This window comes from Gallinula chloropus (genome assembly GCF_964237585.1).
Source record: "Gallinula chloropus genome assembly, chromosome: 9".
NCBI classification, from domain to species: Eukaryota; Metazoa; Chordata; class Aves; order Gruiformes; family Rallidae; genus Gallinula; species Gallinula chloropus.
The window spans coordinates 17,095,957-17,123,438 of NC_140094.1; the positions used below are offsets into that span (position 1 = coordinate 17,095,957).

General features: G+C 48.5%; 2 protein-coding genes across 3 annotated transcripts in view; one reads left to right on the top strand and one right to left on the bottom strand.

Annotated features, from left to right (window-relative positions):
* Nucleotides 1-3,603: 3,603 nt before the first annotated feature.
* SPG21 (SPG21 abhydrolase domain containing, maspardin) overlaps nucleotides 3,604-27,482 on the bottom strand; it is a 36,097-nt gene continuing 12,218 nt past the window's right edge. The window contains exon 11 of one of the 2 annotated variants that reach the window (XM_084267983.1): nucleotides 3,604-3,832. The gene's annotated coding sequence lies outside the window, so the exon portion shown is untranslated. Of the gene's footprint in view, nucleotides 3,833-20,658; nucleotides 20,786-27,482 lie in introns of those variants that run through there. The other variant, XM_084267984.1, reaches the window with a different exon arrangement.
* ANKDD1A (ankyrin repeat and death domain containing 1A) lies at nucleotides 16,194-27,227 on the top strand (the record flags this gene model as incomplete). The annotated part of the gene is made up of 15 exons (XM_084268248.1): nucleotides 16,194-16,227; nucleotides 17,972-18,075; nucleotides 18,691-18,789; nucleotides 19,385-19,483; nucleotides 19,924-20,028; nucleotides 20,701-20,799; nucleotides 21,225-21,323; nucleotides 22,409-22,507; nucleotides 22,842-22,940; nucleotides 23,182-23,280; nucleotides 24,137-24,235; nucleotides 25,672-25,767; nucleotides 26,204-26,405; nucleotides 26,674-26,805; nucleotides 27,023-27,227. 15 exons carry the CDS (start codon nucleotides 16,194-16,196, stop codon nucleotides 27,082-27,084), a joined length of 1,527 nt encoding a protein of 508 aa, XP_084124374.1. The 3' UTR covers nucleotides 27,085-27,227.

Below are 27,482 nucleotides of genomic sequence, written 5' to 3' on the forward strand. Positions count from 1 at the left end.
AGAAGGGTCTGAGGAGGACATTGCAGAAAGCTCCAGCATAGCTCCCACAGCTTCTCTGCCCACCTGCTGAAAGCAACTACAGTTCCCCGTGGTCTTTAGTGATAAAATCATGTCTTTGCACCCTGCTGTATAGCTGGGTCCTCTCCCCTATTCTCTGTAGTTGCTCTGAGGAGAATCGTATGACAGCCCAAAGGGCTTCTCCTGAGCCAGATTCAGGAAACACGGAAAAGTGTGACCTTCCTGGTCTGGTTTTAAGGAGAGACACGGTCCCTGAGCACTGCACTCTTAGCTCACTCATTCCTTTTCCTTCTGTTCCATCTTTTATAATTTCCCAGGTTCCATGAGGCTGCAGAGGGGCTGCCAGCACCCCCCACAGCAGCACCCCAGCTTCATCTGGGCCGCTTCTTAGGCTAGGCAGTGGGCACTTCACGTCTGGGCACAGAAAGGTTGGCTTTGGGTTTCTAAATAACCAGGCAGTGACTAGATCTGAGGCTTCCACCTCTTTTGATTAACCCAGCCTTGGTTTCAGCGGTCTGTCCTCCTCTGAAGACAGCCACAGACACTGCATGGGAATTCACTTGTTATTCCCTAGCCTGGAAAGTTCTACACAGTCAAACACTCAGGGCTCAGGTGCCAAAAAGCTTTGCTTTGAGACAAAAAGTTTCCCATGTCCTAAGCCCGCTCCCAGGCACGCTGCCTGGAGCAAAGTCTAGATCCGTGTCATTTGCTGCTGTAGATTCAATGTGAACCATGGGTCTTCCTCACCTTTCCAGACATACTTAGGACAAGGCGGGATGGGGGGGGTGTCTTCTTCGCCTTTCCAGACATACTTAGGACAAGGGCTAACAACACAGACAATATCCAGTGCCTATCTGCTATCTAAATGTATTTTTCTGCATGTGCACTTTTGTTTACCGAACACTGTGTGGTATGAATGTGAGCTGTCAGAACCTGGTGTGCACTGGAAGTCGAGGGCCAGCAGCCTCCGAGAGCAGGCAGGCTTTTGTGGGGCACAGTTCTGTAACGAGAGCGGTTATTAGACGGGGGGGAAAAGCAGTTCACACCAACACCAAGACATACAAACCAGGGCCTACTCCAAGCAGGGGCTCGTATCCCAAAGCTGAAGCCAGGCCGAAACTCTCAGATGGGTAAATCAAAGCCTGGAGCTGAAAAGCCCCAGGAGAATGAAAACAGCTTTATGGGGTAGCTCAGAGCTCCGAATTTATCCAGCAAGGCTTTTGCTCTCGCAGGTGTTTTCTTGCAGCGGTGTGTTCTGTGGATACCCGTCTGACAAAGCGCTGATGAAAGCACCCAGACATCCCTATCTGTTACAGCCAAACCTACAGGATGTGCTTATATTTACTGTATATTTTTATACTATACTGAATATTCTAATGAATAAATGTCTGACATTTTACTGAATGCCCATCAGTAGGAATCTTAACAGATAAAAAAACCCCTTCTGTCTGTTTGGGGATGGGCAAGTTAAATCGTTTTACAAAGCTGCAGCTAATTACTGTATTTGCTATACTAACAGAACTTACTAGATTTGTACTATGCCTTGTAAATAGGTGTAATTTAAGTGGAATCTCCACAGCACCCAGTAACTCCACTGCTGAAAACACGAGGTTAGAGATTCTTCGGGGTTTAACTATTTTTTTCTAGTAGGGTTAACAGTTCCATCCTAAAATGTCTAGCCTGATTCACCTGGAGTTTGCAGGAAAAATTGCATCATGTTCCTTCTGCGGTGTATCCCACTTGTTTCTCTCATTCTGGTCACGAGCCAGGCTCTGCCTAGGGCTGGGGGGAGTGGGTTCTCCTGGAACTGCCTTCAGGGTGGCTTTACAAGCTTCTCTGAAAGCAGCAGAGACAGGATCCTGGTCTGCTCTGACCTTACACAGCAACTTCCATCTTCAGTGTACATTCTGCTACCATGCACTTTTAAAAAAAAATAAAATAAAAATTAAAAACCCTCTTCTTTTAAACTTGCATCTAATTTCTGGCTGCACTAAAGCTGTTGTTAATTACTTTTTGTGTGTGCCTGACAACCCCCTGGGTATGGAGTGCTGGGGCATGAGGCTGTGTTTTGTGCTGTGCCACCAGGTTACATGTCTCTGACAGGAAGGAAGTGAGTTTGCAAGTGAGCAAATGTGGATGGCTATCTGAAAAGCAGCTGCTGCAGCCCCTGGTAAAGCAGCACTTTCGTCTCCTGCTTGTAAAGAGCTTTGAGATTTGGCAATAAAACCTCCTTTTAAATATCAGCTGTTTAAGAGCCGTTTGTCCTGAAGGGCAGCGAGGAGAAGCGGCGCATGGAGGCTTCGCTCTGGACGTTGCACAGGCTGCGGTCAGGCTGGGGCGAGCTCAATGCTGTGCTAACCACAAGCCCGGAGGAAGGAGAAGCACTGGGGGCTGAGGCTGGCACAGAGCTGGAGCCGTGAAGTTCCTGAGTCATCCCTGCCAGCCAGCTTGGCTGCCCTCACCAGAAAGCAGGGCCAAGGTCAGGATCTGCTCCTGCTTCTGGAAAGGGGTGGGAAGCATCCTTGCTCCCCGCAGGCACCTCACCAAGGGCAGTCTCCAGCAATGCTGCCTGGGCTGCACCCAACATCTTCACATGGATTCAGTGGTGGTTACAAAACCTTGTGCTCACTCAGCAATCATCCCCGTGGTGATGAGCAACACCAGAGCCTGGTTCCTCTGCCCAGATTCCAGTAAGCTACAGGAAGATGAAGCTGGTATCATAGTCACTGCTTCCTGTCCATAAAACTGGATAAAATACTGGTCAGTGGGTTCAAAAGTTATGAGGAAGCAGAGGAAAGAGAGCAAGTACACCCACCATCCTATTGCACAAGCTTTGCTTCATTTGGGTAAAAATGTGCTTAGCAAACCCTCTAACCTCTTCCTTGGTAGGAAGGGGGCCATTCCTCAAAGGAATCTTCAGGACACAGGGTTGATTTCTGCAGATCAGTCTGTATGCAAAGGTGATCTCTCCTCTGACACTAAGAAAACAGACAACAAATTGCATTTTGGCCTTTAAATGATGTGGGTAAGGAAGGGAAGTGTCTATGTAAAACAGGATTAGAAAAACCCTGAGTGCAAATATTCGTAGTATTGGCCTATGAAATTGCTTTTAATTGAGTCGATAGTCATGGGTTACTGGTTCAAAGAGACTGCATTACCATGTAATCTGAATAGGAAATGCAGGGCCAAGGTGCCATCCAGCCATCTCGCAGAGCTCAGTCATTTGCAACTGAAAAAGAGCAGAAAGCTCTTCCAGTCCCAGGGTGCCAAGGGATTTACTACAGCATTGGCTAGTTTACTCTGATGACTAATAGTTCTTGCTATTAAAAAAATGCCTGTTTTGTCTAAAATATGAGTCATCGACAGGGAAGCTCTCCAATTTTTCCCCTTTCTAGCTTAAAAGTTAGAAAATTTGCAGGCACAGAAGATAGCCACTGTGTTTAGAGAACAGAGATTCCCCCTTTGTGATTTCACATGCTTCAGAAAACCGGTGCTTAATTTATTTTGGGAAACTGAGTCACTGTGTTCTTCTAGCTCCCTGCCTCACAGCGAAGCAACCCACAGTATTCCTGTGACAACCAGCGATGTGATGTTACATAGCATCAATGATTTCATTCTCAGCAGCAGTCCTGCTGCCTGAGGTCAATGTGAGGGACTTTAAACCATGTATTTTCCATCCTCTACTGGGTATCAGAGACTCGGTGCCACCAGCTTCACTTCAGAGAGCAGCTGGAGGCTTGCTTAGTCCTTGCATCTCCTGCTGTGCAGCATCAGTCCCCCATGCTTGAACTGTCTCATGTTGTCAGTTCAGAGGCTGTAAAATATAAAGTGTGAAGAAATACTTAGTGCATCTTTATTAAAGATTATGTGTAAAGTATGTGTACTCACACCTATTCCATGGAATATAGCAGGATCCCGTTTGTGAGAAGTTATTACAGGAGTGATGGCCATCAACAGCTTGTCACATCCGCTGGGGAATGGGAAAAAAAGCCCCAAAGTTGGCATAATTAGCAGCATAGAAGATTGAAGACTTCTATTTGGAAAAGTCTTCCAGGCTCAGGGTGGATGTATTCTAGATCTCTGTCACTGGGACTCCTGAAGAGCAGGCAGCCAGGGAAGGTGGGTATATCTCACCCTCTTCTGCACAGAAGGGTGGATGGAACGACTGGCCGAGGTCCTTCCCAGCCATATGGTTTCCACAGGACACTGGCAGAAGCCTCAACAACCAGACTCAGTGGCTAATAAACCCCACAGGCTATTCAGGTCTTCAACCCTGTTCTCCCTCCCGCTGCGGGATGAAACTGCGTTGCCCTAGAAACCCCCCGCAGACCCTACTCCCACCTCCTCAGCCTGGCCTACCCTCCCCAGCCTTTTCTTGTCCCCCCTTCTGCTCCTGAGTCAGTTGCATGCCTCTTCCCTGCCAGAAGAACCGATTCCCGGACAGCTCAGTGCTGTGTTGAAAGCAGCTGCCCACGGGTTTGAGTTCTGCTGCTGCCCAGAAAACCTCCTCACTCCTTACTCCTTGCCCCTGTTGGAGTCACGAGCTGGTTTCTGCATCCCCCCAGGGAGTAAGCTTGTCCTTTGGAACTCAGGCATTTTTTCAAAGCCAGGAAATTATTTTTTTTAAATTATTTGCTCAAAATAAATGGATTAACAGAATCAAAATGCAGGAACACAACCTACAGCTGCTTCCATTCTGTTTACTAACAACACTGCTGGCAATTCATTCATGGAACCTTCCAATATGAGGTCCTCAAGATGTTTTGTGGCTGTGAATGAATCCCACCACGTAGTGTGGCCAGGACAGCAGATCTTCACACTCTACAGAATGAAAGTAAAGGCACAGAGCACTGAAGAGCTGGGCTCCAAACCCATTCTCCTGCAGCGGCTGCTTTTATTTTGAATTGGTGTATTAGTGACATTTTGAAGCAAGCACAGATGACTAGCTTAAGTGCTCCTAAAACCAGCAAACAAACAAACAAACAAAAGCCAATTCTGAGAATCTGGGCTTTGCTAAGTTTTCTAACCCTTAGTGGGGACAGGAATGAACCCCCAAATCCTGCTTGCTTTGAGTGATATGGCAGTCAAAGTATATTATTCCTAGCCCACACATGGGTAAGACATAACTGCAAATAGTACAGACCACTGTTAAACCTACTGTATTGTTCATTTAAATGAGGAATAAGAACTTTAAGTATCTGGAAGATGTTCTGAAGGAAAAGGCAAAGCCAGCTGGAGCAGAGACTGTCAGGGGCTGTACTGGATAAGAGGTGGGAGGTAGGAAGAGGGCAGGATGTGGAGAGGCAATGCTAAGTCCTAGCTCCCATTCATGAAGGGTGTAACATACACACAATGCAAACTGATCCAGATTCTCCTGCTCCTCAGAACTACGCAGCAGGGTCCTATCCAGAAATGAGGATATTTGCCAGCTGGTGACTGGCTTTGCCTTACCCCTTACTGAAACACTTAATTCCCTCTTGGTCTCTAAATGGGTTTCAGATGCTTGGTGATTTTTAAAATTATATCAATGTTTTTCCTTCCCACCCAAAAAAATCCCTTAAGTAGTTGTGGAGAATTTCCTTCCAGAGAAACCTACCTTGCACAGAAAGAAATGCTTCTTAAAGGAGAAATGCTAATCAGTTTTAGATGCAAGTTATCTAGCACATCACCACACCCCAGGATACTTATCACTGAAAGTGATAAAATACTCAGAAGATCTCCAAAAGCCCAGCAGATACACAAGCCAGCAGAGCCAAGCAAGGATCTGTGCAAACTAAAAGGGAAGTTAGTTCCTCTGCTATTTAACTCACAATAAGAAATCAGTTTTGAAATACTGGCAGAATACTCTGGGTTTGTTTAGACCACATCACCATGGCAGCCAAGTTCTTCATGTCTTGTGTGTCTTTGCAAGAAACAGCAGTGAAGGGGAAATGAACCTCAAAGGGAAAAAAAAAACCCAGCCAGATGTCACCAGAGGAGATAAAGGTTTGAACCCACGTTCTCTGGTGGTCTCCAGCATGTGGACAACCTTCCTGTCCAAGCAACTGAGCCGCTCACCAGCTCTTTTACTGGAGCAGTGCTGGTTTTTCAACAGCGTGGATTGAATTTCCTGAAGGAGGCAAATGAATTCCACTTGTTTCCAGCTGCCAAGAACTAATGAACATCTGAAGGGTCATCAGTTCAAGCAATAGTTATGTGTTCGAATGACAGGATCGCTCTCAGCTGAGCCACACTTGGGCTTTTCTATCCTAACTATCCGCCTCCAAGGGTGGAATTAGGGAATTGTGGGAGCTGCTGGTTAGAAATTTCCTGGCAAAACATTTTCAGGGCAAAGCAGCAACCCCAAACTGTTAACAGAGGACTACACATGTGGAAAAGTGTCCCGGTTTGGAAATAAAACCCCCACCAAACATACAAAAAATGCTGTGAGTAGCTGACATTTCCAAAGGGGACAGTTTTGTTCTGCAGCCTGAAAATATAATTTGAACATGTTAGTTAATTTACAGTCTCGTAGGTAATTTACCCTTAGAGTTTTTCAGAGGCTGAAATTTCATATTTTGATGGGGCTCATGTGATTGCTTCCTGTCTGCTTACGGAAGCTTCAAACTCTTTTTTTATTTCCTGATCTTATAAGGGGAGAGAATTCAAACCCTTGGGAAAGCTCAGGAGACAGGAAAGCTCTTTCAGTACAGCTCTAGACAGACAGAACAGGATTCCTGGAGATTTCAGTCCTCAAAGCGGGGCACAGGGGATCCAGCCTGGCTCTTCTGTGACTCCAAGGTGCTTTGTTTCATTCTCAGGTGATCCAAAGAGGCCACGGGCAGTGGTTCATTTGCTTTGGCTCAAGAAAGGAGCAGCCACACAGGTATGTGGTTGTAGTTTTTAATGTCTGTTGTTGTGCAGAGAGAAAGTGCCACTTTCTCAGTTGCAGTAAACTGACAGGTGTTGGGGGGAGTCCCTAGAACTTTCTGAAGGAGGCTGGTCTCACGCCCGTGACAAGTTTGCCCGTGACAAGTTTGCATTCAAGAGTGTCACGTTCTTCTGGTAAGCAGCTCGTTTGGAATTAAAGTATTTTCAGTGCTAAACACAAGAGATGTAAATTCAGGGGCTTGCAGCCAAAGCCACCATTCCTATGGAACAGAAAGAGCACAGGCTGTTCTCTACTAGCCAACAACAAGAGACGAACAGGGTTTAATTATCCTTTTTTCCAGAGCAGCTAGGTGCTCGGCTGAGTTACTGTGGCTTTAACTCAGCTGTGCTACAGGCCATCTCTAGCAAGAAGGCACTGGAGCAGGAGGTAATTGAGGCTTGGCTCCCGGAGGGAATTTTCCCTTAAAAGGGTAACTACATTGTCATGATGAAACCAGCTTGCTTCCACTGCCCGCGGAGCTTTTCTGCAAACACGGCTGCCAGAGCCGGGGGCGGTGGCGGGTATTGACAGCAGACAGCTCGGAGCAGCAGGGCAGGGGATGCTACCAGAGCTCTGGCTTCTCTCAGCCATACTCTCCTGTGAAGGGCAGCGTGACTGACGTGCAGGCAGCCCCAGGAGGTCACTTCAGCGCCATGTTAACGACAGGCCAACTCCTAGCATCCGCTCAAGGTTAAAGGAAACCTAAGTGAGGGACTGCAACGAAAAAACCCAGGCTCACAAGGAGTCCTTGCACTCAAAATCAGCAGTATTTTCAGAGAGGGGTGGGCAGGATGCCAGCTGAAAGCATACCAAGGCCACACAGGAATTTTTCCAATTAAACATTTTTCCACCAGAAAATAACTGAAACCCTAGCTTTTCGTTTGAGAGTCCGTGGAACAGCTCTGATCAAAGCTCTTCAGATGAGATCAAGGCAAAGTATGACAACAGAACCTTAGAGCGGCCTCTCACCCAGCAGCAGCCAGTGCTGAGGAGGGAGAGCTGGGTTTGAGGCCGAGCTCTTCTCTGCAAGACTGAGACCAGGGGCTTGACCCTCAGCTTCCCATCATGCAGAGGAAAGTGCTGTAACACTAACATAACCCCTGTCCCAGGCCCGAGATGTCTCCTTGTCCTCTGGCCAGCCCACCCAGCTGGAGCTTTGCTCTCTGCTCTCCTGTGCCGGTCAGGAAGGGCCGCGCTGTGGTTCTTACATGGAAGGAGGCTGAAATGAGAAAGGCTGGGTTTGGCCCAGCTGTAGTGGCAGGCACTGGTTCCCAGCTCACGGCTAAAACCTCCCTGTGCTGAGCCTGGGTGAGGTTTTCAAATCTGACTCATGCTCATGCAGTCTCTAACACAGAATAACCCACCCATCGTGCTGCAGGAGAAGGAGCCAGGCCCAGTGTTTCCCTGCACCCTCACGCATGAATTAAGTCAGTGGAGGCTCCTGAGCTGTCTGTGAACAAAGGCTTACATGAAGTACACCACCGTCCCTTCCTCTGAGGACTGGCAGCCTACAGAACCCCAGGCAGATGTACTCCCTGAGCGACAGCAAGGAGTCAAGGCATGGGACAGAAGCCTGGGGAGCTGGTGAGACAGGTTTCTGGTCACAAACAAGCCATCATCACTGGAAGCGGGATCTCCTAGTGCTGAGCACCTTTAAGAGACAGACTGCCCAGAGATCAGCTCAGGAGCTGCAGTAACTCTTCAGCCATTTCCAGCTCTGCCTGGTGGTTGCTCCATCTGGTCTGCTCCAAACAGTCCCATTCTGGGAACTCCACAAGCAGCCACAGAGATTCAGCACACTTCCCCTTAGCTTTAGGAGTAGAAAACTTTACTTACTGCTCAGGCTTCCTCTGCAGAGAGCAGCATTAAAAGCCTCATCAGGGTAAGTGTGATAAAACAGAAACTCATCCAGAGATTAACAGCAGAAAGCTGTGGAATTACAGGTGTCTACAGGCACAGACTGGTTGCCATTTGGTTTTCCCTTTCTATGAGTAACAGCATGAAAATGAGTCAGGCTCTCTACATGAGTCACAGTGAGCGTACACGAACATCCTCTGCAGACCAGGAGAACCTGGGCAGGTGCAGGAAGAGCTCTGTATATTCTTCTGCCCTAGATAAATACAGCACTGCAAGCCATGGAGCTGTGCAAAGTCCCGGGGATCTGCAAGCCTGTCCCAGAGGAAGACTGTGTGATGGAAACATGATAAACACAGCAACATCTGCCTTTTGTTTCCTGTGCTCTGTACAGATTGTTGCTCTCTACAGATAACCCTGGCCTTCTCAAAGAGAAAGCCAGGCCTTGTGCTTTTTAAATGTTTGCTGAGACCAACTACAATCTGAATCAGCTCATTCTATATCTGTTCTCAAACCACGTGAATCACCACATCTCAGCATCATCCACTAGACATTGAAGCAATGCGATTACACATGTGCCCCGGGGCTGTTTGCTCCCTCACCCCTCCTGCCCCGACACCCCTCACAGCACTGAAGCCAGAAGCAGGGCAGGCAAAGCACTTTTTGCATTCACACATGCTGTCTTCATGGACAGAGTGGAGCTGATGCCCAGCTGACCTCCCCCACCTCCACTCTACTGATGTCATTATTTTCCATGCTGCCTCTTGCACCCAGAAGCGAGGAAGCCCCAGGAAGGCAGCAGCCCATGTCTGAGCTGTTTCTGCACTGAGCACCAGGAACTCTAGCAGCAGGCTTTAAAGGAAGGTCTGGTGGGCTGCAAGAAAAGGAAAAAGTCATCAGGCTGCGATTTGCCATCAGCAGAGCTCCTTGTGAAGCACATGACTCTGGCTGCTATCCGGGTCCCCTCTCCCTGCCTCCAGTTCCAAGACCGTGAAATTACTCATTAGCCTTGGAACAAAACTCTTTTCGGTGCACTTGCATGTGGCTGGAGATGGAGACAGATGTTTCAGTCTATGGAAGAAAATTACTGAGAGAGAGAGCAATGAAATGCTTCCAACGCTGCACTGCTACCTCCCCACAGTGTGCTTTGCTGCACCTCTTGCACCTTGTGATTTACCGTGGGGTCAGAGAAGAAGGGCGTGATGGTATCAGGACTTAGTGACCCTTTGCTTCCACCTCTCTTTTATTAAATACTCAAACATAAGATTATTATGTTGTTGTTGTTTTGCTTCATATTTTACATCAAGTCCTGTAGTATGACATAAGGGCAGCTCCGGGCTGTGCCTCTGGCAGTAGGTTTCAGCACTGCAGGCTTGTGATTAGAAAATCCTCCATCTCAGCTGCACTTTTGTCCTGAAAAAGGCAGGGAAGAGATTGCCCTTCGGAGCCAGACAGTCCTCAGAGGCCCAGGAAGCAAAGGATCCTCCCTCCTGTTACACATGCAGGAAAGTGAGAATAAAAACATTGCCTGCAGGCATGTCAGCAAGGGGATTAGGATTCAGTGTCCGATTATTTAGACGATGCAGCCGTTCCCCCCCTCCATAACCAAACTCACAGCTCAGCTAACCATCACATTCAACCCAAGGAGGGTCGGGACACCAGTTCCATCACACCATTTCTCTTCTCAAATTCAAGAAAGAAGGTTTTCTGCCCTCTAGATACTTGCTTTCCTTCACATAGTAGGTGTTTTAAAAGCATACTAGTCTTACATTCCTGGTTTTAAAAGACCAGCCACCACTCATCCAGTAGGGTGTACAGTTCAAAGCCAGACCATGAGGATCACTGTTACCTGATCACCACTGTCACATAGAGGTGGTCATGCCAGTGGTTTCCCAGCTGCTGGTCAAACCTGGGACACAACAGGCTCCTACAGACCCATCTTTCAGCAAAGCATGGCAGATATAATAAATTCCCCCATACAGTATTTTTCCAAGATGTCATTCAGGTACAAATGATGGATGCTCAGCAGTTGTGGAGTTTTTTTCCTTCCTCTGTATTCCTGCAGGATAGACATCAGCCCAGTTCCCCACAGCTGGAAGGGGAATATGCTGAGTTGGAAGATGTAGTGAACTGGTGTCTGTAAGCTCTATGTGAAGGTCAGGGATCAACTGGAGTGACCTGATCGTCAGGCACAACCACGGTGCTAAACTCAGGGTAATCTTCACTTTCAAAGCTACACAGAAGCTTAAACCCAATTATCTTTTCAAGTGATTTAAAGGCCTGTTGGCTTTGGGAAGTGAGAGTGATGGGAGAGGGAAGTTCAGAGTGACAAGCTGAAACTTCCAGTTGCTGTTGACATGGATTGAACTGCAGGCAAGACTCACCCACCCTCTCTGACATTTCGTGGCTTCCTTGAGACTTATTCCTTTTAAACCAACCAACCAACCAACCCTTGAATTTCTCTAATGTGATTTCCTCCCAATCCCATAATACTGGATTATTCCTAAGACTAGACAGAGAATGCAATTTTGCGATCCAGGCTGCTTCCTGAGCTAGGAGCAACAGCTCTGCTGAAATACCTCATTCTGCGTTGTCTGAAACACTACACAGGATGAGCAGAGGCTGGGAAGACAGGAAACACAGAATTATGGGCTTGTGAAATGGACACTGACAAAAACCTGAAGCACCGAGCTCACTCAGATGCCATCTGTGTTTAATGCAGTCATCAGACAGTCTCTTGTTTGACTAAATATTTGACTTCAGAATTGGGCCTGAATTATTATTGGCAAAGCTTCCAAGCTCCATAGGTCCCTCTAACAAGCTGTTCCTCTGTGGAAGCCTTGCAGAGGGATGAATACAGCCTTTGAGGAAAGTGCTGGATCCCTTCTCAGGCTTGCAGAGAGGGTTTGTGGAGTCCTGTTTAGGTGTCCAGGGTTTCTGAAAGCTTCGTATGTTGACTGACTGGGCAGATGTTTGTGTGTATTGCTAGGATGTCCCCAGAGGAGTTCTGACTCCGCAGCATGTCACAGCAACAGAGTTATCAAAGAAAGCACCAAAAATAACCTTGTCTACAGGACAACTAAACGCCTGGCCCAGACAAAAAAACAAATAAGTTGGAGCCACCCATGAAGCCGGAGCTCTAATGTGTATTCCATTCTAATGGGACATACCTGGAAGCACAGTTTGGGAGCCAGGATGCAGAGCTGGTACAGTTAGTCCCTTTCATACCCATGCCAGGGCCATAAAGCAGCACAGAAGTCCAGTTTCTTATGGAATCAATGGCAGCCGTGTGCTACGGTGCCCAAAGGAGCTGTGCTGCCACGTGGAGCCCGTGGTTGCTATCTCAGCACACTGTGCTGACACCCGGTCATGTAAAAACAGCCCATCAGCACTGAAAGAGGAACGTGGTCATCCCCTCTCCCATGCAATATTCGATTTCCTGACTGTGGCAGCGTATGCCAGAGAAGACAGTCCTCCTGGAGGCTGTTCCCTGAGCCAGGCTCCCCGGCTGAGGGCAGCTCCAAGGAAGCAGAAGCTTGGCTTTCTGGGCTGCAGGCAGGAGGAGTCACCTTCCTGTTTTGCTTCCAAAGGAAGACTATAAATTAAAGTCCAATTTAGGACTAAACCTTTAGGTAAGCAACTGTTTCTGCATAAACACATACCGGTTTGTGGGCTGTATTACATGGCTAGCTACAAATCTGACCGACTTTAAAATCACAGCGTATACAACTAAACCAGAGAGCAAACAGATGCACATTTTAAAATGGCATGGATTTAAGCAGCCTAGCTCCTGATTTTGAAAGCTGGAGATTGAAAATAATGATTATCCTAAACTAACACATAAAAAACGTGCATGCACAGTAAAGAGCAGAAAATGCTATGCCAGAGAGCTTCACTTCTAAGTGAAAAAGAGCACGTAGCTGGCTTAGCAAAAATTATTCTTCAAGGGAAATAAAGTAGAAGACTGTAACACCTTTCTGAAGATAGGGTCAATATCAGGAATATATTGCAAAGAGAGCTCAAGTTATCACCTTCCTCTGTCATTTGTTATGCTACAACATTAGTGGAAAAATCCACAAGCTCTTTTAGGTCTGTTAGCTAATAAATGGATCGCTAGGCAAGTGCTCAGTGTCATTAATAAATTCTTGCAACATTCTGTAGTTGGTATCAGCAGAAAGCCTTCGTCCCTTCCATCCCTGAACACACACTTATTTAGTAAGGGCAGAAGAAACTGCCTACATTGCTCTTTTTTTTTCCTGCCTGCTGGAAACACCCAAGCCCACAAACAGATGCAAACTTTCAATGCATCTTCTGAGGTCAGCATGAAGCAGCAGATGAGCCATAGGTGGTCTGATCTGGCTGATTCAGACTCTAGAAGAGGTGTAGATGATGAGATTAACAGTGGTAGGTAAAGTCCTGACAGCTTTCCATCCAAAGATCTCTTATAGCATGACAAAAGACTAGCAAGAGCCAGAGGTCCCTCACAAGGCTGGGATGCACTGTGTGTCCGTGCCAGCAGGGATTATTCTCTGCCCTATTCAGGGCTGTTTCCCCAGGCCCCAGGCACCAGGGTACCCAGTGGGAAGGGCTCAGCCCTTCTCAGTCATTCCTGCTGGCGCTGTTCCAGTTTGTCTAAAGACACTTAAATATTCATCAAGAGAGAGCAAGAAGCTGTCTCGCCGGGTGCACAGACTGCTCTCCAGGGAGTCAGGACACCTGCCTTCTCCACTCCCTGCTCCATCAAATCATTAATTATTTAAAATAACAGGAAAGAGCAAGAAACACTCTCCACACCAGACATGTTCAGAGCCTGCTGTTTACCATACTCTCTGGGGTCTTGTGGAGACCAGGGTTTGCATCTCCCCCTCGGGCAGAAGCAAGGATCAAATCCAGCTTTCCCCCTTCCTCCGGGAGGATTCTCTACCCACTGAGCTGTTGTGCAAAGAAGGGCTTCCCCTTTATCCAGACAGACCTTATGTTTGCTTTCCCTACTGGAGAGGGTTTGGGTTTTGATTCAATTTTAATATGAAGGAAAACAAAACACAAATCCAAAGCTCTGAGACGAGCAGCTAGCCATAGGCCTCCCCCCACAATCTGTGTTTTCTCAAGAGCTTAGGGTCTACCTCCCCATTTCATGGCTGGGAGCAGGGCCAAGCCCTGCTTGTGGACCCCACAGCAGCACAGCTCTTGGCTCCAGAGCCAGCAGGCTTCCATGAGGTGGAAACCACCCGCTCATCCCTGCTTGCTCCCTGCCCTGGTGTAGCAGTGCCCACAGCGGGACATTTCTCAAGTAGCCAAGGGTCTCCACACACATCTCAGCATCCCCCTGAACACCGCCTGCCTCCCTGCATCCCCTAACACATGGCGTACACTCTGCGCTCTCTTGCAGGAGCAGCACAGACCTGCACATTGGGTCCCCTGGACAGGAGAGTCGTGTCCCACCAAAAAACCCTGTCCTGAGCCCAGGGAACAGCCCCGACTACACCCCGGAGTGCAGTGTTGGCTGCAGCAAATCGCACTGGCACCCTCATGTGGTCACCGGGCCCGGCTTGTGCTGGCAGCCAAGCCCGGCGGTACCGGGGGTCGGGCAGGGGACACTCCCGCGGGGAGCCCTGCTGAGGGGGACAGGGCCCGCAACAAGCGTTAATTAACTAATTAACTCCTGGGGTGCAGTAAGAAGAGTGTGGCCAGCAGGCTGAGGGAGGGTCTCCTCCCCACTCTGCTCTGCGCTGGTGAGGCCACATCTCAAATATTGTGCGTGGTGCTGTGCTCCCCAGTTCAGGACAGGCAGGGAACTGGAGGGAGTCCAGCAGAGGATTCGAGGGTGATGAGGGGACTGGAGCATCTCTCGTACGAGGAGAGGCTGAGAGAGATGGGGCTGTTTAGCCTGGAGAAGACTGAGAGGAGATCTTGCCAGTGCTTACAAATATCTAAAGGGTGGATGTCTAGAGGAAGAAGCCAGACTCTTCTCAGCTGTGCCCAGTGACAGGACAAGGGGCAACAGGAACAAACTGGAATGCAGGAAGGTCCATCTGAACACGAGGAAAAACTTCACCATGAGGTGACAGAGCCCTGGACAGACTGCCCAGAGAGGGTGTGGAGTATCCTTCTCTGGAGACATTCAAAACCTGCCTGGACATGATCCTGTGCAATCTGTTCCAGGTGATGCTGCTTTAGCAGGGAGTCAGACTTGATCTCCAGAGGTGCCTTCCAACCCCAACCTGTGATTCTGGAAGTCTGCTCCCCTTTGCAGTCTTGGCCACTGGGAGGAACCAAAGTCCTGCCTACCGTGATTTAAGCTCGTGCCTCCCAGTCCTACCCATGCTGGGTTTGTAGAACAGGTTATTCCTTTCCCCTTGCACCACTTTCCTGTGCATTTGAAGGCCAACAAACAGCATTTGCTCCGTCAACCCATGCTCAACATGTCACCCCATATCTGTGGCAAGGCTGAGTGCAAGCAAGCACAGGAAAAGCAAGGAGATGCAATGAGTAGGCAACACTTGTGTGCCACACTTACCCAGATAAATGAGATACTGGGAGAAAGCTGTGTGGGCCAGACCCACTCCAGAGACCTTAAGCAGCCTGAACTGAAAGGGCTATGGCAGACAGTGGCCCCCTGTGTAGCTCTGGGAAAGATTTGCTGTCAGAAGATCCACTACCTGGTCCTTTGTGTAAAGGCAGCAGCACCTCTCCTCCTTGGAGAAGACCAAGCACTAAGCTTTGTAATTTTTTGGGACCTTATTTTTTCTCCCCACCTCAGACCTCGGTGAAACAGATCTGATTCTGCCCTCAACCTCAGCTCAGACACTGCCTGGTTCCTTCCTCCTTTTACTATCAAAACAAAAAAGACAGAACTAGGCCCAGATGCTGAAACAAGAGCACTGAGTAAAACTGGAGAGCACTCTTAACCCGCTCCTGAGCCTGCTGCTGTGCCCCCACTCTCTGGTAGATGAGAGCACCTGGGGATGCCCTGGAAACACCAAACCCCAAATCTTGCTTTTAAGGGAAAATAACCCTCCACAGCCCGCCCTATGTCTGCACAGGATAGAAATATCTCTGCTCACAAATCGGTTTGGAATCAGAATTAAAGCAGCCACAGCCCCGGAGTAGCAGCACTTGGCTGAGCCGCACCGAGGTCAAGGGAGGCACCGGCTTAGATAATGGCTGTGCGGCCCCCGCGACCCAAATGGCGGGTAGCTGGGTTTTCCCCCCTCAAGTCACCCCAAACCGGCCCGAAAACACCCTGTGTGCCGGAGAGAGGATTGATTTTATTTTCCTTTAAGGAAAAAGGCGCTCTGCGGCAGCGAGGTGGCGGTACTCAGCCCGCCCGTGAAGGCGGCGGGGCCGCGCTTGTCCGCCCGCCCCCCGTCCGCCCGCCCTGAGGCGGTAGCGGGGGCCGGCCGAGCGCGACATGGGGGACGACCTGGCGTCGGATGGCGACACCCGTGAGTGAGGGAAGAGGCGGCGGCTGCCCCAGCGGGGTCGGGGGGATTTGTGTGGCGGGAGAGGGCTGGGGCGGCTCCGGCGTCTCCCCGGGCCGGAGGGGCTCTAGGGGAGGGCCGGGATGCTTTAAAGAATAACGAGGCGTCTTTAAAAAAAAATCAGAAGCAAATTAGCTGTGTAACCGAGGCGGGAATGGAGACTGCTTTTGCCCCAAAGCATCCTGTACCCCTAAGGTGCTGCAAATGACACCAGGAACCCCCATTATGGCGCTTTGGTCCCTTTGATCACCAGACCTCGGCAGCAGCGGGTTGTCGTTCTGTCCTGCAGCCTGGGGTAGAGCCCAGCACACAGTTTTAGGGCATTTCTTTGCATGCCTTTCATCGCCTTTGCTGCTCTTTAAAACCCCTTGCATAATACACTGCCTGTGACTTGGTGCAGCAGCATCGCGCTGAGGGAAAACCACTTGAATTGTTTTCCACGCTGTCTGGGGCTGTTTGGCACCTCCTGATAGCAATGCTTTGTGCTATCATAAAATGTAAGAACATGTTTCTGTGTTACTCTTGTTTTTCTTGAGCTGAAGGTTTTCATTTGAAGGTAAGAGGATGAGAAAGGGGAGGATGAGGTTGTATCTCTGCTGCCTTACGAGTCCCGGTAGAGTTGCCTTTCTTCAAGGCCCTTCAGAGGGAAATGGGATATTGCTGTTTAGACAGCACGTCTCCTGTTTATCTTCTCAGTGTGGTAGAAATGGAACAATAATATGACTTGATTCCTCTTGTAGGGCATGTGCCTAGTGTCTAGTCAATATGTTGATACAAATTGAGGTTGCATTGAGCTCCTGACACCCTCAGACTGCGGCCTGAGGTCTGCAGAAATGTTAGGAGAGCAGAGCCTCAGAGCCAGCTCTAGAGTGGGATGTGACAGGCTGAACTCAAGCACTTCTCGAAAGACTTCCCCAAAAGCACTATGGCAGAGACTGAGTCCCACAAACACTGACATCAGCCTTGCCAAAAACCTTTAGAGCCTCCCCGTCAGGCTGTGGCAGGCCCGGAGTCACAGCCTTGCTCTTGTTTCTTGGCAGGGAGGTTTGTTCAATCAAGGAGAAGATTGCTGGGGCAAGGCCCAGCATGGAGAGTAAACATTCTTAAATTGTGCCTAACTGTGCAGGACAAGTACTGCTGGTTGTGGTAAATTATGTGCAGAACTGCCAACACTCTAAGAGTTACAACACTACTCACAGGCCAGACTAGCGGTTCTGTGCTGCTTGGCTGATTCAGGTTGCCCAAATGGTAACAGCAAGACCATGTATAAAGGCTTCCTTGTAGAGCAGTGGAACAGAGCAGTGGAGGGATGGAGGAAAGGGTCTGTGTCATCTGTCTGAGCCCTCACACCAGCTCTGGGCCTTGGAGGATGCCCAGAGGACATGGACCTAATGGATCAGAAGAAGTTTTGCAGCTGGAGCAAGCCTATGCAGAATCAGACATTGAATTAGAAGAGAAGCTGGTAGGACTGGAAGAGCACTGATGTGGCACAGGGATGCTCAGGGAATGGGAGATAGTGAGAAAGGACAAATCCAGCAAACATGCCAACATCTGTAGCGCTTGGATTCTTGCTGGAAGAACCTTTTTGCAGTCATCCTTCTTTGGAGCCACCGGGGCTGGTGAGATGAAGGGGAGGTTTGTTGGGGCATGCTGCTCCATGCTCCTTGCCAGCACTGTTTTAAGGCCTGCTCTTCTGTCTCTGCTGCAGTGCTTCACTCAGAAAAGGAATTCCATGATGCAGCAAAGCATAATGACACAGCCAGGATGGAGGAGCTCATCAGGAGAGGGGTCGACATCAAAGCGAAAAACAGTGTAAGTCTTGATTTTTTCCACCTCCAAGCTGCAGGAAGTGCTTAGGATGTTTCAGAACTGCAGCTCCTTAACATTACTCTTCTCATTAGCTGTTTAGTTGGTTAAAGATTTAAAATACACAGCCCAGTGCTATAGAGGGCCTGTTTCACAACATGGTTTGTAACACACAGTGCTGTCATCCTGGCCAGACTGGAAAATTGCAAGCACTGAGGGAAGGTGAAAAGTTATGTTTCCCCTCGTAACCTGTGCGCAAGACACATGTAGCTGCAGTGGAAGGCTTTGATTTTGCTCTCAAGGCTGTGGAAATAACTCAGTTCCTGGTGCACATCTCCCTTGTAGGTACCTGAAAATATGGGATGGCTCCCATTCCTACTGTTTCATTCTGGTGCTGCTGTTATAGTCCAGAACTGCAGTTTCTGAGTAGCAGGTGACTGGGACCTGTCTGCCTGACAAGAGCACAAAGAGGCAGAGGACTGTGTCCAAGCGAAACCCCACACAGTGTGAGAGATTCTGGCTGCAAGGATGGCAAAGGAGACTTTGGCCCTCAGGAAGTCTGGTGGATACACATGCACCCTGTGTACATCACCCCTCCCTCTCTCCTTCCTTCCTTTCCAGACAGACCGGACTGCCCTGCACTGGGCTGCAGGAGCAGGGAATGTGGATGCTGTGCGGCTGCTCCTGGATCACGGTGTCCCGCTGGATGATGAAGACAGTGTACAAAGGCGACTCTCCCTTGCATGTCCTGCAAATGTGTTCTGTGTTGGGGGAGCGCCAGGGACTGGGTGCTGGGCACAGACTTCACCTTAGCCCTGGGTGGGTGGCACAGGGCGTTGCAGTGCTTGGGAAGCTGTGGCCTCCCTGCTGAGGCAGGTGCAGTGCCTTTCTGGGACAATCCTTGCTTTTCTGATGTGTCTGTGCTCTGTCTTTTGGATTTCCTTGCATGCACGGTGACCAGGATATAGGCTGGTAGAACCTGTCAGGTTGTCTATAGCATGGGGATGGTTGGTCTTGTTGCTGGAGCATGTGGGAAGACAGTAACAGTCAGCAAAGTCCTTTCTACCCCAGAACAACCACGCTAATTATGTACCATTGACTAGGAGGTGGCAGTCCAGATGCAGACCTCTGCTCAGCTGCTGCGGCCACCTGTGGGAGGAGTAATAGTAGTTGGAGAAAGTTGGGTTAAAAAAAAACCCAGAGAGAAATTAAAATATTTGGAGAACTTCATTAAAGTAGAGGCAGAGCTGCCTCCAGAGTGGGGGTGGTGGTGGCTGCAGTTTAGCTCTAAGTATTTCTGTTCTCTTCTGCCCAGTTTGGAATGAATGCCCTTCTCCTGTCTGCCTGGTTTGGCCATCTCCGCGTCCTGCAGATCCTTGTCAATGCTGGAGCCAAGATCAACTGTGTCAATAGGGTAAGAGAGTCTCTCTACGTGGAACCATCATGTAGCTCCAGACAGTGACAGCGAGGAGGCAGAGAGCTTTACCTGTGAGCTGTGTGACAGCATCTGCTGCCAGGACTGCCACCAGCACTTGTTCCTAAAAGGAGTGTAGTAACTGTAGCTATAGAGGGGACCATGGCTTTCTCAGCTCCATCCCTGCGGTGCTGAGGTGGAAGGTGTTACAGGAACAGGGAATGGGTTTGGTGAATCACTTTGTGTTTTAAAACAGACCTTGGTTGGGAAGAGGAGCATGAGTGCTTCAGTTGTAACTCACTGTCTGCAGCACACGCTAGTTTAGCCATAGAGGCACAGGAGGCATGGAATGGGTCTCTGGTAACAGAAACAGGTTGTTAAAAGAAACCATCCTGCCGTCTTGGACTTGCTGAGTGAGTGATACTTTCTCTCCTCTCTAGACTGGCAGGAACCTGCTCCACTGTGCGGCTCTGAGAGGACACATCCAGGTGATGGAGTTCATCATGGAGGACCTGGAGGACATGTGTGTGGATAAGACAGACAAGGTAGGAAGGCTCCTCACCGCTTTGTTTCACGAGGTCTGATCTTGCTTTTCTAAGCTTAGCAGGAATGTTGCTCTTTGTCTTGGGAATAGATTCTGAGTCAGATGCTAGTCCTGGAGAACCAAGCATATCCCACACAGGCCCTGGCTTTCCTGTGGAGGAGTCTTAGGGATGATGGACATTCTGGGTCAGGCTTTGGCAGCCAGGACTTCCCAATGTAGCTTTTCACAGAGGCATTTCAGTGTCCTCCTCTTCTGCAGCGCACGCTCCAGGGTGTGTTGGTTGTGAGCAGTAACCAATGGAGACCCCCTCAGCACGTTCCAGAATTAGCTGATCTGTTCCTGAAGACAGTAGGAGCACACAGGAGCTGGCACACACTCTTTTCCACTCCCTGGCCTTCATGGTTCCTCAAGTGATCCCCATTCCAAGGCTTGGGAGTTAAATGAGGCAAGAAGAGATTTGCCATTCCCCCTTTCCCCAAAAGGGTTCTGACTCAATAACTGGGCTCTCAGATATTAATTTTGCATTTTTTTAATCCTTAGTTTCTTTTAGTAAACTATTTATTATCCTCTATTTATATGAAATGAGCACTGGAAAGATGTCTCTTCCAGTGTTTGGTGAGACCAGAGTGCTTTCTGATCCCTTCTGGGACTGTTTCTTTGTTTCCTTTCAAAGATGGACCAGACAGCGTTTCACCTGGCTGCAGAACATGGGCAGTTGGAGGTGGTGGAGTTCCTAATTCGGCTGGGTTGTTCTCACACTGCCAAAGACAAGGTATGGGCATAAAACCACACACAAGGAGGTGACATCCAAGGATTAGAGGATGTGAAAGTCAGGGAACAGTATACCAAACTAGGCTCATGCTGGCAAATTGTCAGCAGTTGTAACTGTGGCAGGGGTACGTCAGGGCTTTTCTTCCCTACCCACTTTTAAGCCATTTGCATCTCCACCCGTGTTGGGATTTCTCTCCAGGACTTTTCAAACCAGATATGCCATGAGCTTGGTGGACCATGCTCCAGTTTAAGGCAGTTGGGTTTCTTCCCTCCCTGCTGCACCTATTAGAAGATTTACTCAGAGCCATGCTACTGGTTACAACCTCCTTTTCAGTCACGCTGGCTACACTTACTCTGTGCAAGGCTGTGGTGTATGCACACTCAGTCCTGTGGTACCTATACCTATGAAGTGCTGTTTAATTCCAGGAAGAAAATACAGCATTGCATTTAGCTGCTAAAAATGGACATCTCTCAGTGCTGCAGAAGATTATAGATGTTGGAGTGGATGTCAATGAAAAGAACTCAGTAAGTACAGTTAAATGAAATAAAACCCCACATCAATTTCACCCTTTCCCTCCCTAGATATATTCTTCTGCCATGGTCATCAAGCTGAGCAGTCAGTACTGACAGGAGAGGTTTAGAAGAGAGATGATTTCACTTGCAGAGTGCCAGTGAAAGGCAACATCCTCCTTGGGCCGATACCCAATTCTAAGCTCTTGCCTTTTCTTCCTGCTGTACCTGCTGCCTACCTTGTCACTCCATTTAATCATGCTTTTTCTCTCTGACCCTTGTACATTCGAGTGCTTAAATGGTTATTGAGTGTGTTTTAAACTAAACTTCACTATGCTTTGTAGTATTGACTTAGCCACTGAACATATGGACCTTCTGTTTTAGATCTCTCTTTGACATGCTTGCTTTAGAAAATTATGTGGCTGGAACATAGTTAATGGTTTAGACAGCAAATATTGGCATAGTAGCGCTGTCATTCGTTCCAGGGCACACTCCCAATTAAGTTTATCAGCAACTTTTTTAGTTTTATTCAGTTACTGTCTTTGACAAGTGTATTTGGTTGTGATTAAGATCTGAAAAAAAAGGGAAACCACCCTCTGTGGTAACTCTAGTAGCATTTGTCTTCCCCCAGATGAGCTGCCCTCTGTTCAAAGAGCAATAATAGAACCAGATTAAATCACTTTGGTGTTCTGCTTGTTTCTGTTTCCTTGTGAAGAAATGAGCTGCAGCCCTCGGAAGGGAGAAACAGTGGTCGAGGGCTAAGGGTTTCCAGTTCTGGGCCATGGGTTTCCAGTTCTGCCTGTGTCTGTCTCTGGGCTACTGTAGGGAAACGGTTTGTCTTCATTATCCATGTGAAATCCCTTTTTTTTGCTAATGGGGTGAAAGGGCAGAAAAGGTGGTAATGTCTGACCTGTGGCCTGTGGGTCAGCCATTTCCAGTGGCGTAAGGATGGAGCAGCACATGATTGGAGATCCCTAGGCCTGAGTTGGTATTTTAACCTGTCATGGATTGAAGAGATGGGGTGGAGGCTTGCTCATTCTGCTGCCTTGTCTTGGCCTCTCCTGCAGAAATGCTGCTTGTCTCCTTTTTGCCCTGTCCAGGAGGGACTTACAGCTCTGCACCTGGCTGCTGAGGGAGGTCACAGCGACTGTGTGAAGCTGCTCCTGGAAGCAGGTGCCAACGTCAATGCCCAAACCCAGGTGAGCTCTGTGGAGGTGATTCCATTTCCAGACACTACCTTGTGGATTTTTGCCCTGTGGCCTCCCAGGGAGGGCACCCACCAGGTGAGGCTGTGTGGAGCCCACAGGAAGAGCTATGGGGCTCTAGAGGAGCACATGTACTTTGTACAAAGAGGCAGGTGAAGCTGGGGGGGAACAGTTTGGCCATGGAGACAATCTCTAAGGCTTTGTCAGTATGGGGGCATGGAGCTCTTGCAGGAGGGAAGCAAGGAGATCTCTGTGGACAGTCTGTGAGAACTGCAGCTTCTGAGTAGAAACCCTGACTAATAACCATCTCCTCTGATGTGCCTCTCAGAAGAAGATGAATTGCCTTCATTACGCAGCACTGCATGGCTATGAGGAGATAGCCAGGATCCTCATGGATGCAGGAATCCACACAGATGCTGTTAATCATGTAAGTCCCACTCAATGCCCTCATCCCTTACAAAAAGGCAAAGCCACTTTGTGGAGCTGTTAAAGAGCACAAAGTACCTCTGCAAGGACCAGTGTTGCTCTGGGTTCTGTGCTTATGGGGGACACCAGTCTGTGCCCAGTCCAGGCTGGCAGCTGTCTTGGAATAAGACATGCCAGACACAGCATGGTCCTTTCAGTGCCAGATCCAAGCACTTGCTAAGTGCAGCGTCTTTGTTCCACAGCAAAATGCATCAGCGACACACATTGCGGTGCTGCAGAACTTCCCAGCCGTGGTGAAGCTCTTCATTGATGCTGAGTGTGACCTTGACATTCCAGATAATGTAAGAGTGCAGCTCCTGTTCTTTGTCTTTGAAATGTGAACCCATTTCATGGGGGGTTTGATCACCTCAGGGAGAGGATTAAAGAGGAGTGCTTCAAAATGGGGAAAACCTGGAAGCACAACTTCAGAGCCATGAAACCTGTGAAAGATTCTGACTGTTGCAGTGAGGTAATTGCTTGATGGCATTCAACACGTGGGCTGGGCCACGGCCCTGGGACCTGTGCACAGACACCTTGCTCTGAAATATAATTCTGCAAAATGTTTGCGGGATGGGAACGGGAGACAAGCCTGGAGGTAGCTCATTGTCTCATCAAAATGTAATTTGATGAATGAGGGGCTTTGCTAACAGATGTGTAACTTCTTTGTAACGTTTTGGTTAACATTCACTCTTGTAGTGATGTTCTCTCCTGATGACACCATAAAATTTCCACCTTTTCTGTTTGATTTTAGTTGTCTCCATTAAATAGTCCCAAGGTGCATACAGCTGGCAGTGCCTACACATTACTCCCATGGCCAAACTGCCTGCAGAGGTTTTTTTAACTAACAGGAAATAGTATAGTCCTATAAGTGATCCTAGGGAGCTTTATGGAACTGAAGAGGTTCCTTCTTCAGACTGAAATGTTACCAGAGAGGCTTCCTAGTGCTGATGCAAGGACAGTTTTACTCAGCCTGAGGAGCTTACCTCCAGTTTGAGGTAGGATGGTGGTTTGCACTCGAGTTTAAATGGGACAGAGGAAAAAGGAGGGCAGATCTGACAGGGTTCTTAGAGAGTTTCATCCTGGTGGTGTTCTGTCCTCCCCTTCCAACCTCACACTTGGCCCTCTCTGAAATTTAGTCTTTCTGCCCTCCTTCTGCAGAGGCAGCAGACTGCTCTCCACATCGCCGCAGAGCATGGCAGGCAGGACATTGCCGAGATGATTCTCATTGCAGGAGTTAATCTGAAGCTAACAGACAAGGTAAATGGATTCTGTGAGGGCATGGAGGGAAAATATGGGTGGCCTTTGCTATTGTTTTTCATCATTTTCAAGTAAGGCTACTAATAATGTTAAAATCTGGCTATTTCCAGGGCTAAGATCTTGAACCGCTGCTGAGTGGGTAATTTTGATGTGTTTTTCCAGAAGGAGGTGACTGGCTTTTAGGAAGGTAGAAAACAAATCATGCAATGAGCAAACTTTTCCTTCTCAAGATTGCTCGAGTTCCTTCTATTTGTGGTATCATGCACATTCATAACAAAGATAATGGTAATATACCTCAAGAATTACAGCACACACGTTTTCATAGGTTAAAAGTGTCTGGTTGTTGTAGATCTGGCACTGGTGTCCAGCGCTTTTGTCCTCTAATTAAATCAAGAAAAGGAATTCCAGAGGAATCAGGCAAGTTGCATCCAGGCTGGAAGTGTGGTGTGTGTCCAGAAAATGCTGCAGGGGCTCAGGTAGTGATGACAGAGCAGGTTAAAGCACGTACAGCACAGTACAGAAGCCGCTGGGCTGAAGCAGCCTTCACAGCTGCAGTGCATGCTTGCCACCTTCCAGCTGCCCATGGAACCGCAGCGAGACTCAGTGCAGGGAAAGTCACTCTTTTCTGTGTGCAATTGGGTTTCTGCTCACCTCTGAGGCTAGAACCGCTCTGACTGGCATGTCTTGTGGCTGGGCAGCCTCATACAACTTCCAAATCTTGCTCCTTTCTGCGCTGTGCTTTTAGATACAAATACAAATCCCCCTCCACCAAATCCAAAATCATGTTCCTGTAAGGAGCACAACTATACTTTCACAGCCCCATCAGCCTGTGCTTCTCCTAGGAGACAGTTTCTGATCACCTCTATGTGGGGTGCATAGAATTCCTGAGGTTGTATAAATCACTTCAGTTCCATGTGTCAGCAAACCTGCTGCGCAACATGCTGTGAAGCACCTCGGGTTGTGGTGCTGAGCTGGGCCTTTGATGGACGTGCCAGTGTTCTTGGGAGCCTGAGCATGCCCAGCCATCCACTGTGTCTTGCAGGAGGCTTTCCCAGCTGCTCCTGCCCTGCATCACCTGTGGCATCAGAGGAGATGCTGCAGAGCCTGGAAAATGTCACCCCTTATCACCACTTACAATTACCTGAACGGAGGGTGTAGAGAGGTGGGGGTTGATTTCTTCACCCCAGAAACAGGTGATAGGACAAGGGGAAATGGCTTCAAGCTGTACCAGGCCAGGGTCAGATCAGATGTTAGGAAAAAATTCTTCACCAAAAGGGTTATCGGGCACTGGAACAGGCTGCCCAGGGAGGGGGTTGAGTCACCAACCCTGGGTGTGTTTAAAAGACAGGTAGATGAGATGCTCAAGGGTACAGTTGGACTCGATTTCAAAGGTCTTTTCCAACCTAGTGATTCTGTGATTCCCCTTCTAATTTCAGCAAGGCAAAACATCTCTGGATATCGCTGCCCGAGGAAATCACATCAACTTGGCAGACATGATTATCAAAGCAGATCGGTTTTACAAATGGGAAAAGGTGAGCAGCTTACACCACCATCCCCTATGCTTTCCAGGGCAGATGTAGCTGCATCCTATCAGTTGAGATTCCACATTACCAACTAGCCAAAGGAAAGGACACACAGGCCATCCTGTCACAGCCTGACCCCTACTTTCATCACCTTGCCTAAGAAAAACAAAACTCCTCACCATCTTTTTGTATTTCCCAGATAAAAAGCACTGCAGAAATGCAAATTGGTAATCCACATGGGCTTCCAAAGCAAAGGTGCTATTAACTGTTTGTTAACATGCATAATTAGAACAGAGTGAAACAAGACAATAAAGAGAATTAAAAAAAACATAAACACTGTACCAGAATGAACTCAGAGCAACATGCAGAGCTGAGGGTGTGGGAGGCTGCAGAGCAACAGCTACATCTGTACAGCCCCCGCAGAAACCTCTCTTTGGCTTTGCAGGACAATCTGAACAGTGGCTCTGACTCCTGGGTGGCAAAGCACTTGACCTTTAAACAGGATCACAGGCTGGAGACACAGCACATTCGCTCAGTAATGTGGAGATTAGCTACCAAGTACCTCAGGCCTGGAGAATGGAAGAAGCTGGCACATTACTGGAAATTCACTGATGGCCACATTAGGGCCATTGAGCAACAATGGACAGGTACAAAACACTCCCTAGATTCCTTCCTTCCTCCCTTTCCTTCCCCAATAGCAAAGCATGAAGAAATCCATCTGGCTTCTGAGAAATGACCAAAAGCTGGGTTTAATGAAGTGGAGTTTTCTACCGCCTGGAATTTGTTGCACCACAACACTTACTGTACTTTAGAGCATCCTCATAAAGTCAAAAGAGGAGGGAGGGGATTTGGAAACAGGTTCTGGTCAGGGCCATGCACTGCAATGGGATTTCATTTGTACTTTGACCTTGCCAGGCACTAAGAGCTACAGGGAGCATGGCCACAGAATGCTGCTTATCTGGCTCCACGGTGTAACCACAGCAGGAGAGAACCCAATCAAGGGACTGTATGAAGGCCTTGTGGGGATTGGAAGAAGAGATTTAGCAGGTAATACTTTTGTCTTCCTTCAAATAATGTGCACTGGGTGCCACCCAAATTTGGTGATTACACAGAGGAAAACTAGTGTGAAGCCACTTCATGGGAGCTGGAAGGTACCCTGCCCCTTGCTGCCATTACCACATTTCTTTCTCTTTCTCTTATTTTCATAACTTAACAGGTTCTGCCAGAGCTTTATACTTCCAGCCCTTTCTCTTCTCTTTTACAGAAAGCATTCGGAAAAAAGCGAACGCAGATTCTGCCTCTCCCCGGAAGTGCACAGCGATGTAAGGTGGGGAGGGCACCAGCAGGTCCTCAGTGATGCACCCTCAGCTTGGCTTGGAGCAGCAGGAAAAACTCCTGCTCCGCTGCCGAGCGGAAGGCAGCAACTTCTCAAGGGCTTCCTGTCTGAAAGGGCTAGCAGCACTGCTGCTCCCCTCACAGTCTGGAATGACAGGAGTATCAGCAAAGGGTCTAACACACCTTTTTGCACAGAAGGGAGATCTTTATGGGCTGTTGGGTACGGTCTGGGTACTACAGGAGTTCAGCAAGTGAGTCACACTCGTCATGCTGCAGGTAGCCAGATATACTCTTTTACCAGAGCTTGTTTACATCACTATTTTGTAGATAAATTTTTAATTATCAGTTTTTAAGTTATTGAAGGGAAAGCCTTTGATTTCAAGAATGTT